General features: G+C 52.0%; 5 protein-coding genes across 5 annotated transcripts in view; all 5 read left to right on the forward strand.

The window, feature by feature from the left end:
* Positions 1 to 426, forward strand: part of VDBG_07706 (NAD-binding Rossmann fold oxidoreductase family protein) — a gene marked incomplete at both ends in the record, with an annotated part of 1,420 nt that extends 994 nt beyond the window's left edge. Inside the window, one exon of the mRNA XM_003002201.1 lies at positions 242 to 426. Within this exon, the coding sequence (XP_003002247.1) occupies positions 242 to 426 (185 nt within the window). The remainder of the gene's footprint in view (positions 1 to 241) is intronic.
* A 2,124-nt stretch (positions 427 to 2,550) lies between these two features.
* VDBG_07707 (conserved hypothetical protein) lies at positions 2,551 to 5,232 on the forward strand (the record flags this gene model as incomplete). The annotated part of the gene is made up of 5 exons (XM_003002202.1): positions 2,551 to 2,784; positions 2,841 to 2,856; positions 3,170 to 3,450; positions 3,497 to 4,146; positions 4,250 to 5,232. 5 exons carry the CDS (start codon positions 2,551 to 2,553, stop codon positions 4,788 to 4,790), a joined length of 1,722 nt encoding a protein of 573 aa, XP_003002248.1.
* An 80-nt stretch (positions 5,233 to 5,312) lies between these two features.
* On the forward strand, positions 5,313 to 7,291 carry VDBG_07708 (manganese transporter pdt1; the record flags this gene model as incomplete). Its single annotated transcript, XM_003002203.1, has 4 exons — positions 5,313 to 5,739; positions 5,796 to 6,034; positions 6,102 to 6,376; positions 6,484 to 7,291. 4 exons carry the CDS (start codon positions 5,313 to 5,315, stop codon positions 7,289 to 7,291), a joined length of 1,749 nt encoding a protein of 582 aa, XP_003002249.1.
* Positions 7,292 to 8,117: 826 nt separating this feature from the next.
* On the forward strand, positions 8,118 to 10,078 carry VDBG_07709 (conserved hypothetical protein; the record flags this gene model as incomplete). The annotated part of the gene is made up of 4 exons (XM_003002204.1): positions 8,118 to 8,277; positions 8,324 to 8,819; positions 8,882 to 9,465; positions 9,522 to 10,078. The coding sequence occupies 4 exons, from the start codon at positions 8,118 to 8,120 to the stop codon at positions 10,076 to 10,078; spliced, it is 1,797 nt and encodes a 598-aa protein (XP_003002250.1).
* Positions 10,079 to 11,533: 1,455 nt separating this feature from the next.
* VDBG_07710 (FAD binding domain-containing protein) lies at positions 11,534 to 12,875 on the forward strand (the record flags this gene model as incomplete). The annotated part of the gene is made up of 3 exons (XM_003002205.1): positions 11,534 to 12,020; positions 12,076 to 12,379; positions 12,479 to 12,875. The coding sequence occupies 3 exons, from the start codon at positions 11,534 to 11,536 to the stop codon at positions 12,873 to 12,875; spliced, it is 1,188 nt and encodes a 395-aa protein (XP_003002251.1).
* Positions 12,876 to 13,719: the final 844 nt, after the last annotated feature.

The raw sequence follows: 13,719 nt of genomic DNA on the forward strand, positions 1-13,719 counted from the left end.
TCTGGAAAAGGCACTACTGATGAGAGGCAGACACTGCACAGGCACTGAAAGATCTGGCGATTCTACAGGGTCTGCTTGAATCTGGTGCGGCCGACGGGCAGGCGAAACAGGTTTAAGCACCTCGCAGGAAAAGAGGCCTTGGGATGAGACAAGCCCAATTGTCTTGAGAAAAACAGAAAATTTCGCGAATCATCGCTGAGGGTATCGTAATACAAATTATACCATGTCCAACTCCCCTTAGCAACCGCCGCCGCCGCCTCCACCGTCACCTCCACTGCAGCCGCCGCCCCCGCCGCCGCCATCACCACCGTAGCTGTGCCCGTGGTGGCCTCCATAGCCAGCATCGCCTGCAAAAACGTAACCGCCTGTGTAATGACCGTGCCTCCCTCCGTATCGACTGCGCGGCTGACGGCGCCGGTAGCTTGATGCGTCGGCCATGACTGGGCGAGGGCTGTAGTCGTACATGTTGTTTTTTCTGCTGCTGCTGCCGAAGCACATGGTGTCTGGATGGGTTGGTAGGTAGGGATCAAGGTGATGATTGTAAAAGGTGAAATCTCAGGCGATTTTATTTTTGGGCCTAGATGATTGGTTCGTTTGGTTTGGTTGTAGGTTTTGTTCGAGTGTACTTGTAGTTTGGTATAGTGGAAAGACTTGGAGTGTCATGAGATTTATGAGCATTTTGTCGACGAAGGGTGCTGCGACCGAGGGACTTTAAATGCGTCGAGGACCCCATCATCACAACGTGTCATGCGAGGACCGCGAGAATGCTTCCCGAATCAGGTAGACGCCTTCTAGAAGTCGGATTCGATCAGCCTCGCTGGGCGCCCCATGACGTCTCCTGGGGCTGCGTGTTTGGCGCGATGGATGCGGTGCACCCTTGTGCACATCCGTCTGGGGCAAAGATTGCTGAGGTGTCACTCTACCGTTAGGGTGGTTGTGACACCATGACATCCATTTCCGCGTATCGGGCCAGCATGCCGCGGACCCTGAATGGCCCGGGGGGGGGGCCTCATGTCTCTGCCTCGACGAGAGCCGGTGGCGTTGGAGCTTAGCCTCCAGGCGGTGGTCAGCTGAAGGGATGCACTGCCCTGTGCGCTCTTGGTGGTGGAAGAGACGAGGAATCTTGGAGGGGTTGTTCATCAGCACGACCTATTTGACGCGGCCTGTAGACCCTGGTAGGCGGAGGACTAAACCTAATACATCGATGGTCACCCATCCTCTCATTTCTTCGTCTTCGTCTGACGATGGCGATATTCGGGCACCACAAGACATAAATCGTCTTCTGGACAATGGGTATTTGGCCAACACATGCCTTGCCGAGTCTGGCGGTAGTGGCGAGTTCGTTCCTCTCGATCGCTACTTCTCGGAGCCGCCTCCATCCGCGCTATCTCCCTGCTTGAAGAAGCACATATTTGATTCGTTATTCCATCTGGAGACGTTCAACGTAACCGATGCGCCATTTGCAGCGTCTTCCAGACCTCGAATCTGCTCTTTCACCCGTTATCACTCACCCACTTTGAATCGCACCGCCTTCCATCCAGCCACGTCTCAAGAAGCCTAGCGGACATGTCTTACTTGTACGATTTTTCAGATTAAGGATTAGTTACCCCTTTACTGCCTGAATTTGGCCTCAGTACTTCGTATGATCGAAAGCTGAGTGGTAGAAAATGTGTCACCAGTTAGATCAAGGGACATAGCGAACTAGAAATCTAACTGCCTGTATATTACTTTTATTGAAGTAGCACCTGCTTAGATGTAGAACAAAGCTCTTTAGGTAGGCGGTGATCATTCTATGTGCTCGAGCCAAATGTGGGCATGAAAGGGATGAGATAAGCAATTGACGCAGGCAATGTATTCACGAGAAAGACTGTTAATACCTCCAAGCAAGGAAAGCAAGATCTGTACTTCTTATCGCTTTAACCAGTAGAAACTTTGGTCAGTTCACTGAGTCAAGTGGCTGGCGATTGTCCTTGAAGCTGTGGTGCTCACCCAACTTTAGCCAACAGGGTCCTGAAGCGCAGCACGTTACAGCACGTGTAGGCTCCGGAGCCCGCGGGACACCGTCCTTAGGCTGTCAACGTAAGCTCCTCCGCGAGACTAGTCCAAAATGACGGTTTGGTGCAACCACGAATAATCCAAGTGTTGCCTGCCTGGATCACGAAAGTTCAATCATTGCCCTCCCTAACGCTTGCTGCTCTGCCCTTCAAGATTGCGAAGTCGACTCTAACTATTTGAGCACAGGGCGATTGCAGTTGAACGCACCACCTCACTCGCGGCTCGTAAAATGCACAAAGTCAACCGGACATGCGACCAATGTCGCCGTCGAAAGATACGGTGCATCGGTGAGTCGGATCTTTTCTCAAATGAACCTCGCAGCCTTTCCTAACCGCTCTTCCCCTCATCGTCAGCACCGGAACCGGCACTCGGAAAGCCCCCAGTGTGTGCCTACTGCGCCGTAAGTGCCCCTCTGCTCCTCACGCGCCGGTTTCTTGGCCGCGTGCTAGTCGGACGTTCTTGACACCTCGCTCTGTTGTTTGAAGTCACGCAATTATGACTGCCACTTCAGCCCCTTCCGACGGAAGCCCAAGGCTCAAGGTTTGGTCCCCCACTCTTGAATCGCGCCGCTTCGCTGACAGCGCTAAAGTTCCAGAACCCGATGTGCCTTCCTCCGTGCCGCCATCAGGCCGCAATCCCGATACAGGCGACCTTTACGTCGATCGCATTTTGCATAGTCTCGAGGAGCCCAATGAACCGATCCTGTTTAACGAGGATTTTGTCATCAAGGTGTGACAACGTTTATCACCATCTTTTACTCCAATGTGCACTAATTCCCATCCTAGGTCCCCGATGAGCAGAGTAAGTTCATCCGAAGCTTCACGATGTACCATCTGCTCATGTAGCCAGTCTCAAGTTGTGGTCTCGCTTTCTTCTCTGAGCAGAGGGTCGCTTCCCTGACCAGCAGGATGGGCAGCGCCCACTTACGTGAACTGATTGAGAAGCTCGACAACATCATCGTCGAGAGGCTCAGCCTGACAAGGCCGTCACCATGGACACGGATTCAATTCATGAAGCCACCAAAGGGTCCTCAGGTAACTTCCGATGAGGCACGAGACTACATCCGAGGTGAGCTGTCTTCTTCCTCTCGGCAGCAGTAGTGCTGACAATCTAGCCTATTTCGAAAACCTACATCCCGTCTACCCTTTCCTGGACCGTGACATTTTTGAAACCAAAGCCTTCAGTCCGCAGCTGCCGCATGTGCTTGATCAAAATCCCATCTTCTCGGCTCTCTACCATGCTGTTTTGGCACTAGGAAGCCAGTTCTTCCGTCAGGGTACCTATTCTCCAGGCACGGGTAAATCATGGGAGCTCTTCCAGGTATCATTAGGCCACATGGCAGAGATCATACTCCCACGAGAGTCACTCGAGAACGTTCAAGCTATCACCGCCATGGTCAGTCGTCTCTGCCACTCATAGTGACACTTCCTGACAAACACAGTCTATCTATGCTCTCAACGCGTGCTGCCTGCAGATCGACGACGCGCTCGTCGCCCACGCTGCTCGCATGGCCATCGTTCTCCGCTATCATCGCTCCTCGGCCGCTCAGTCCGACCAAGCTCGTGTCTTCTGGGTCATTTACGCCCTTGAGAAGCAGCAATGTCTCCTCAGTCGCTGTTCTTCCATGATCCCCGACGAAGACATTGCCTGCCCGGCCCCGTCCACACCGGAATCTGTTGTCGGGGCGTACAACGCTTTCCTGACTTTCGTTCGGATTGGCCGCATCTCGTCCGTAGCCTATCAGTCTCTTTTTTCCATCTCGGCGGCGCAAAAGTCCGCGCCGGTCCTGCAGGCTGCCATTGTACACATGAGAGGCCTGTTGGAAGAGTGGAGGATGGGCATCCCGGCTGCGTTCCGTCCCTGCGAGCCGGCCAATTTCGACGCTCTGACGGACGCCAGCACGAGGCTTGCCGTGCTCCAGACGCATTATCTCTACCTTGGTCTCATCATTTCCATTGAGCGCCTTACTCTGCATCTCGACAAGGAGAGAGGTGCCGCGAGCCAGCGAAGCAGGGTCAACTTGATGAATGCCGCGAGAACGATTGTGGATCTCTCACGGTACATTGAGCTTGAGCCATACGTTCCTGTTGCGTAAGTGTCATTTCTCTTAGCCGTTCTTTGCATTCTTTTCCAGATGGGCATTTCAAATGTTTTTTTTTCACTTTTATTTTTTGCGTGTAGCTGACTAAGTCAGAATCACATGCATCATGCCGCTGACGGCGCTTTTCATCTTGTTTGATTTCATCATCCACAACCCTCTCCATCGAGAGACGAGGGCAAACCTTACGCTACTGGACACCATAGCAGGATATTTCAGCATGATCGACTTTGCGTCCAAGGGAGCACTGCCGGGCAGAGTGATCCCCGAGTTTGCGCAGATTGCGCGCGAGTACTTTATCAAAGTGCAGACGCAAGGCATCACTGAAGCCGAACGCGCATCAGATGCCAAAGATGACGCGCTCGGGCCAAAGGAAAGCCCAGGGACGCGAGAAAAGGCGGGAGAGCCCTCAACGGAGATGCAGCAGGACGATCCCGCAGCCGAGGAATCATGGGCCAATACGATCGGATCAGATTATCTCAGCTATCCGACGCCAGCAAACTTCGAGGTCCCGACCGACATGCAGATGTGGGATGCCGGCGACTTTCGGTCCATCTTTGGCACGGCGTTCCCGGAGTGGGCCATGGGTCCCGACGTTGCGTTGGGATCGCTGGGGTTGACTGATGGTGGTCGTTAGGTTATGTTCGACGGCTAGGAAGCAGTGTTATGGGGTTGACAGCCATTCGAGTGTGATCAGATACGGGATCAAACACGGTTTCGACGTCTTTCTTACCAATACACAATCTAGGAACATCATTCTTGTGCCATTCACCGTGCAAACGCAGCTAAAGGACACACGGGTGTCATGCAGCCGTGAGGTGATGGAACTGACCCCCCCCCCCCACTTCGTGTTCCGTAAAACCTTCCGTGTCGCCAAAGAACAGGCGCTAACATTGTCGTGTTGGCCGCTTTCGAGAACCATGGCAATCCTACGCGGGTTGGGCATCCCTAGCACGGGTAGCCGGCAGCAATGGTGACGTGGACAGCAAAACAAAACACTGATTCTCCCGTTTGGTAGACTCCTCGCATGTAACGCGAAACGTAGCCTCCATTTTTAAATTGAATAGAGGATTTTCAGCCGTTGTTCATCTTCTGTGATCAATTTCCGACCAAATTCATTTTTCATCAACCACGATTACTCACGACGGCCGCAAAAACCATGAACCGCCCCTCACGAACTGACGAGCCTTACGAGGGTGAAGGGCACAATCAGAGCCCAAATTCTCTGCCCAATGACCTGACTACCAACGAGGATCTCAACGGCATTGCCAATGCTCGGGAAGCGAGGCAGAAAGATGAGCTCTTGCGATTCAAGAACGGGCCGCCTTGGTATGAGAATCATGGCGAGACTACGCCGTCCGGCGAAAATAGACACCATTGGCTGACCGGCGATTCCGCTGGTCAGCCCTCGGGAGGGGCGGTCGGATCTCATGATCCAACCCTCCTCCCTAATTCCCCCTCGACTTCCATGCGCAGAAGTCATAGATATGCTTCTGGATGCAAGTCTGCTCTCCAGCGGACAAAAGATAGCTTGATGAAATTTGGCACATTCATTGGCCCCGGTTTTATGATCGCTGTTGCATACAGTAAGCCCCAGATGCTGAGCTCGACTTGATAGAAATATTGACAACGATATCGCAAGTCGATCCCGGAAATTATGCAACGGACGTCGCTGCAGGCGCAAGCTACGAATATCGGCTACTGTTCGTCGTTCTCCTTGCGAATATTTTCGCGATATTCCTCCAAACGCTTTGCATAAAGCTGGGAACCGTTACGGGACTGAACCTCGCCGAGTGCTGCCGCGCCTTTCTTCCCTGGTGGCTCAATCTGGTGCTATACATATTTGCTGAGATAGCAATAATTGCAACGGATATTGCAGAGGTCAGCTCCTTCACGTTTTTTCTCTTGTCTACCATCCTGCAGCGTCGTGATTTCTAACAATAAGAAGGTTATCGGCTTCGCAATCGCTTTGAATCTTCTCATCCCCGCGGTGCCTTTGGTGGTTGGGTGCGCCATTTCAATCTTAGACGTCTTCGTGACGCTCTACTTCTATAATCCAAAAGGGTCTATGAAGGGACTTCGAATCTTTGAGTGCTTCATTGCGTGTCTGGTCCTAAGCGTCGTAGTCTGCTTCTGTATTCAACTATCGATGATCAAGGAAACACCTGTTGGAGACATCTTCAAGGGCTACCTACCTTCCAAGGCAATTATACAACGTAAAGGGTATGTTGGCGCTCTTCTGTAGCCTGTCTCGGACTGAAAACAGCGCTAATTACGCCAAGCTTATACCAAGCCTGCGGAATTCTTGGTGCAACTGTCATGCCGCACAGCCTCTATCTTGGCTCCGGCATTGTGCAGCCCCGCCTGCGGGAGTTTGACGCCAAGAACGGCTTGCTCTCCATGAGCGCATCTACAGCCCAACAGGACGGAGAGGATGTTGATAAAAGCCAGTATGTGCCCTCTCTCAAAGCCATACGTCATGCCATGACCATGTCTTCCTTCGAACTTGGCATTGCCCTTTTCACTTTCGCTCTCTTTGTCAACTCAGCCATCCTTATCGTCGCAGGCGATTCCCTGTATGGAGCTCCAAATGCCTCCGATGCCGATATCTTCAGCATTCACGAGCTTCTGTCGCAGTCAATTTCGACCGCGGCTGGCACCATGTTTGCGCTGGCACTGTTGCTATCGGGCGTCTCAGCTGGCATAGTCTGCACTATTGCTGGCCAGATGGTGTGTGAGGGCGCGCTGAACTGGAAGATGCGACCCTGGTTGCGTCGTTTGGTCACGAGGAGCATCAGCATCACGCCGAGTGTCATCATCGCAGGGGCGGTGGGTCGGCAGGGGATCAGCGCTGCTCTCAACGCATCACAGGTCGTTCTCAGTGTCGTCCTTCCTTTTCTTACGGCACCACTGATCTACTTTACCGGTTGCGGCAAGTTCATGACGGTTCAGGTTGATTCGATGCGCGATGAGGGTGAGCATGCTGGTGGTGTTCGCGATGTGGCGGCCGGGGAACGCAGCATCATCACCGTCCGGCTGGCGAATTCATGGTACACCACTGTCATTGCTGTTCTGGTGTGGATTGCGATCGCTAGCATGAACGTTGCCAACCTTGTTCTCCTGGGTCAGGGCAATTAGGAGGAGATATGTTTGGAGGTCTCCTTGCAAACACGTCTGGATGCTGGATGCATGAAGCATTGGTACGCTAATCTCGTTCCCTTCTGTATACATCACCCAACTCAACGACAAAAGGACCTCTAGCTGCTGTGCGGTGAAGCAATTGGTGCGGAATTGGGCTGGCCGTTGAGCGCTGTGTTGATGGATGAGTTGAAGTAGAGAGTGATGAACTGGGTCCAGATCTCGGCAGGTGAGAGACGGCCTGGTCACGAACCTATGTATGGCGACCAGCCCTCCTTTTTCTGTTCTGTCACACCGGCCGGCCGGGATCATCACAAAATTCATTGCCGAATGAGAAGCGCACACGTGACTGGGATCTGCTGCTTTGGTAGGATTTCAGGCTCCATTTGAAAGAATCCTTCGTGAGATCTCAGGCTCCAGTTCGTTCCAGCCCCTGTTGAATTAACGGATTGCAGCATTGCGTCGAAACAGTAATCTGTAGTCTGGACATCGGTAAGAATCCTCCGTCCATTTATAGACATAGGCCAGTCTTCGTGGCCCTCATGATTGGCCCCTTTGGGCACGATTTCCAACCCCTGGATGCCAAGCATGTCGCTGCAGGGTTCATGGGGGATTTTAGCTGGGCCGCTGGGTGCTAAACGCAACTTGGCCCTGAATCCTCCTGAGCGCTCGGTATGTAAGCCGAAGCAGTTTCTTTATATCCAGTCTTCGGTACGCACTCACGCATCCTGGCTTACTTCCACTATCCTGTCTGACACCTGCCAAACGTTACAAACACCCTCGTTCCTTCGAATCTTGATTTGAGCAACGGTTTTGGCAAGGCATCATGCCAGTACGCAAGGACCAAGAGAAATGGACCGCCACACCGTCGGCAGTCTCGCTGCCATCAGATTCCTTCCTGCCCCATGCAGTGCCACAAGCGCCGCCAGCCACAAGACGTCGTACAATCATGACTCTGCTACAGATGGCATTGTTCTACACCCTTGGTTCGGCGCCTCGATTCTTTTCACAGTACTGGGGGGACTGACATAGGCACAGCGGTGGCAGTCATGGGTGCTCATCTGAGCCTCTTCCAGTACCTTGACGGGACGCCCGTCCGGTCCACGAGATTGACGCAAAGCATTGAGAATGCCATGGCCAGTTTCATGGCACTTGTCGCAGAGCTACTTCTCGTCTCTGGAGTGAGCATTGCCTACACCCAGTTGCTCTGGAGGTTCTTCCGCCAAAAAACACTGAGCGCTTTTGTTATTGACAAGCTCGTCTCGCTGCCGGACAGCCCTTGGGATCTTGCTCGGCCTCGGGTTATTATCAGTGCCATTGGGCCCTGGCTGGCGGCCCTGATCTGCGTGTTGATGCCTCTAGCCGGCATGTTTCCTCCTGGTTGTTTGACGGTCGAGTTCCGCAACAGCATCGTGCCAGTGACGCTATCAGCAGTGCCAACCCTGAACATCTCCTACTGGGGCCCTGGCAATTATCGTGGGTTTGTCGACCACGCCCTCTTCGACCTTAACGCCGATCTGGATTTCATGTGAGCGTCCCATCACCCTTGAAATGTGTCATCTCCGATTCTGATAGTCTACCAATGCACAGCAATGTCCAGCCTAAGCTTACTACTCTAGCCCGCACGGTTCTAGCGCAAGGCGAGCCTGTTGCACCTCCCACGCCATGCAGTGGTCCTTGCACATACGACATGCAGTTCGACGGGCCAAGCTTCGAATGCAAACAGGTGAACGCGACGAAGTACACTCTCTTTAAGCCTTGCACGGATGTCGTCTTCAAGGCGAAATCGCAGAGCGTAAGAGACGGTCTTTTGATCCGCAACAACTCAGTGCGGTTATCGTGGCACACTGAGAGAAACGACGAAGAGGCTTGCCGAAACTCGACACTCCGGACCATGGACTGTTCCGTGAAACTCGCGACCTACAACGTTAAGATGACGAATGAGGAGAATGGAACCCGCATCTTCAACACAAAAGTGACCGGAGAAAGGGAGTTTTGGGACGACGAGAACCCGATTCCCCTGCGCTTCTACGACTATTTCTACGACCGTGAGTCCGGGAACCTCATGGACGAGGCTGTCAACCAAACTCAGCTGCACAAGGTGTATGCCAATACACAAGCATACGCTATTCGAGAGGCTGCTGTTCAAGCCTTGGTGGGCGATGTCCGACGATGTGAGTTATGCATGAGCTTGTCTTCTCTATTGCTTTGTTTTAACCTGTCTGTGTAGTCTCTGATGGTGGAGGTGCCACGAAGACCGCCTTGCTATGGCCCAACATGACTTACGTGGTTGGTAGCCCATATATTGGCATGACCGACAGATTCAACCCGCAAGTATCCCTGACGCCCGAGACGGTTCAAAAATACCTCCAAGACATTGTCATATCAACACTGTCGCTTAATCCAAAGAACAAGCCGCTCTGGACGAACGGGCCTGATATTCCGGCTCTCGAGGGCGGCGCAACATATATCTTTGATTCGAAGCTGCAATTCTTCTTGCCTTATGGTGTGTGTCTGCTGGTGGCTGGCGTGGTTTACATTCATGGCATCTGGGCCATGTGGAAGAATGGACAACCGGCCGGCAAAAGCCTGTTGCAGTTTGCCACGGCGGTAAGCACGAGCAAGACTCTCCAGGACACCTGCAGTTCGCGGACGGACGGGGATCCGTTTGAGAATTTGAAAGATATCAAGCTTCGATATGGTGTGGGAAGGTCGTTTGACAGTGCGGGCTCATCGATTTATGTCACTGGATTCGGAACTGTTGATGAAGTCAATTGTACAAAGTAGAATAGTCGCCACTATCCGGCAGATACTCCGCCCCTGAGGATAATCATAGACTAATTTACCTAGACGTAAGAACATGGCATCTCCATCACTATGAGACGCTAGTGTCAATGCGTGGTATACAATAGAGGGAAGAGGTCTTACACGCGTGGTCCACAGGCAACAGAATATAGTAGGGGGTGGGAATACATTGAGTTCTGGCCCTCCGCGGTCCTCATACAGACGCCCTCGTAACCCTTAGCTCCTGACCAGCCCTCTGTACCGTGGCTCCGCAGGGGTCTCCTGACAGCTGGTTGCCTAGCCTCTCGTTGGAAAGAGGCCTTGAATGAACTATTGTTAAATAAAGAGAACAAAGGAGTCCAATGACATACCCCATAGCCCTTGTATCAGACTATCGGGAGGGCTGCACTAATTTTAAAATACACCATTGATGCCCTGCGCAGTTACCTTACATTGCATGAATACTGAGAATGAATGTACCGACGGAAACAGATTACACTCGATAGATGACCCTGAAGACGTAGGAACTCCGCTCCGCACTCGATCTTGTAATTCTGTTTGTCCGTTATACACAGTGTGTCGGTGACTGGCGGAGTTCCGTATAACTATTCTGCTGCTTTTTGCACCCGAAGTGCGGAGATAAATTGCTTCCATACACATGACATCATGTCAACGCCAACGCCAATGGCTCTTTTTTTTTTTGCAGCGAACAGCGAAGCCGCTGAAGGAATTACAGCATCAACCCATAGTAGGAACAGCCTCGGCTGTAAGGAGGACAATGTCCGCCTCAGCGCGTACATGAATACTGTAACGTTTCATTGCTCGTCACGCGACGAGCGACCATTCCAACATTGCTCATACGGTGAAACAGATACCGCCGCTCGGTTTATCGGACCAAAACCAGCTCAGAGTGCTCGGGCTGTTTTTTCTGCCGCACTGCTTGGATAGGGGCGGAGTTTGACTAAAGCCACAGACTTCGCTGTCAGAATGCTGGTGGGCTAACGTTGAAGGTATAAAGGAAGGCCAGGGAAGCAAGGCCATCACAGGCTACGAGCCCAACTTGCAAGAAAATCAGAAGATGACATCGAATGGGTCGAGAAATGTCGAATCTTCATTGAGAGGCTTTTCAGAATAGAAGGCACCGAGATCCCATGGCAGCCCAACGGGGAGCTCACCGAAAGGAACAGAGTACCTCGATAGAAAGGCCCGAACCTCCGCTCGGGCCTTGGACGATCGACAGTTGCTTGCTAAGCGTTCTTAAATTGCCCAATAAGTCACCCAAGAGACAACCTAGCACATCATTCACTGACTCCAGATCCCGGAAGTATCGGAGCCAACGCCCAAGTTAACATAACTATAAAGCTGCTCCGCCTTTCGTCAAAGTACGTCGAGTAGTCCACCTTTAATACAAGCCAATCATTCGTCCAACTTCATTCTGGCAATTTCGATACCTCAGCTATGGAAACCGCTAATCTAGGCATTATCATCGTTGGTTCTGGACTTGCTGGCTTGGCAGCCGCACGGGTTCTCCGTGAACAGCATCATGTCACTGTGTTTGAACGAGGTGACCGCGCAGTGGCGACTGGAGGTCAAGGCATATGTATCTTTCCAAACGGAGTCAAGGTCTTGGAAGCTCATGGATATGACCGCACTAGAACTAAGGCTGTGGTGCAGACTGGTCACCGAGCATACGATAAGCACGGCAATTTGAAGCACGACGACGAGACGGACTTTATGGAACAATACGGAGCAGACGCATTGCAACACCTGCGGAGTGATCTACGCAACGAACTATACAGACTCGCAACGGCACCTTCAAAAGACTTGAATATTCGAGGGGAGCCAGCAACGTTGAACTTCAATTCTGCAGTCACGGATATGGACCCTGACCTGGGCAAGGTCACACTCAGTGATGGATCATCAGCCGAAGCCGATGTCATTATTGGTTAGTCCAACCGTGAGAGTGATAGGACGGTTGAAACATCATTAACATACATCAGTTGCTGACGGTGTCCACTCACGCTTACGCTCCTGCATCGTTGGCCCCGAATACTTTGCGAAGAAAATGGGGCTTTCGTGCTTTCGCATCGCTGTATCGGCTCAGGATGCTGAAGCGGCCCTCGGAAAAATACCTGAATGGTGGGACCGTTCTACTGGCAAAGGGCGTGGGGTGGTCTTCGAATCTGGAGATGCCTCCAACCGCTTCATCGTTGCCTACCCGCTTCGCAATTTTGAATACATGAACCTTTCGTGTATCTTCCCAACCAATCCTGAACGACTCAAGAGCAGCACTGCTTCCACTTGGTATGCTGAAGGCGATCGCAGTGAGATGCTGGAAGTCTTTTCCGACTTCTCGTCAACGCTTGTTAAACTCTTACGGTGAGAACCCTTGATTTATTTGAGGATGTTGAAGAAGTTCACTAGGGCAAGAGCGGGCGCTGATTCGATCAAAAGCATTGCAACAGAGGTGAAGATGTGGGATCTCCAAGACCTCGACCCGCTTCCGACATGGACGAGAGGAAAGGCCTTGTTAATTGGAGATGCTGCCCATGCAATGACGCCACTTCAGGGTCAGGGAGCTAACATGTCTATGGAAGACGCTGGGAGCCTGCGCCTGCTCCTTGGTCCGAACATCTCTCGAGAGAATGTGCCCTCTGTTCTCAAGCAGATTGAAGCCACAAGGAGACCAAGAGCGACACAGGTCCTATTAGAGACGAGAGCTCTTGCTGATAATTTTAGTTTGGATGCAATAGCTTCAAACAGGGAGTATAACTTCGGCTTAGGGCAGGCAGGTCGATAGGGATCAGCAGGGAAGGGATGTGGCAGGCGGGTGATGCAAAGGGTTAAGACTGACATAAAGCACAGCGATAGAAGGGTTTCTTGAAAGGCAAGATTGAAAATTAACATCTCCATGTGCGGACTCTTTTCAACAAAGAGAGCAGTACGTCGCTGGGCTTATTGCGAGGAATCAATATCAGAGTCGTCGACAGGATGCTCCAACAAAGCAAAGGAGGAATGCAGAACTTAAAAAGTGTTTGAAACTGATATCGTACAGAGCGCACACAGTCAATGGTCACCTAGTTTGAAGGTTGGAATGCTTCTATTTTATCGAGATTTGACCATCGAAACTAAACAGCTGTGGCCATCATGTTGATCCGATAAAAAACGAATGATGAACATCTCATCCAATTGACTCGAGTCCTGGGGCCATTGCCTGCTAGTCTTTTCACCCACTGGCGACAAGGGCCGCAACATTACGGGCCAAAAGGAGAATTCCTCATCCATGACGGAGAAAGCGATGTGAGTGATGCTGAAAACAGCAGCCAGGCAACACTGGAGTCAGGCGACAACCGCTCACAGGGCAATGGAGTTTGGTCAGAAAGAGGGTCGTCTCTTGCGGCTGCTAAGTCTTATATGTCTCTCGAACAATAGCACTGAAAGTGCAAGCCGGACGACATGGAGGGGCCTGAGGAGGCTGTTGTCTTATCGCTTCTGGGTTGGATTTTACAATATGACCCTAGGAAGCGCCCTTCGGCCGGAGAGATCCTGATACATCCTTGGTTCCTTTGAGTCAGTACGCTTGTCAAGCTCCCCACTGTGGCGATATCACTGGTTTTGGGCGAAACGTTCCCATTGAAGCATTA

The sequence above is a fragment of the Verticillium alfalfae genome, genomic scaffold, assembly GCF_000150825.1.
Source record: "Verticillium alfalfae VaMs.102 supercont1.10 genomic scaffold, whole genome shotgun sequence".
NCBI classification, from domain to species: domain Eukaryota; kingdom Fungi; phylum Ascomycota; class Sordariomycetes; order Glomerellales; family Plectosphaerellaceae; genus Verticillium; species Verticillium alfalfae.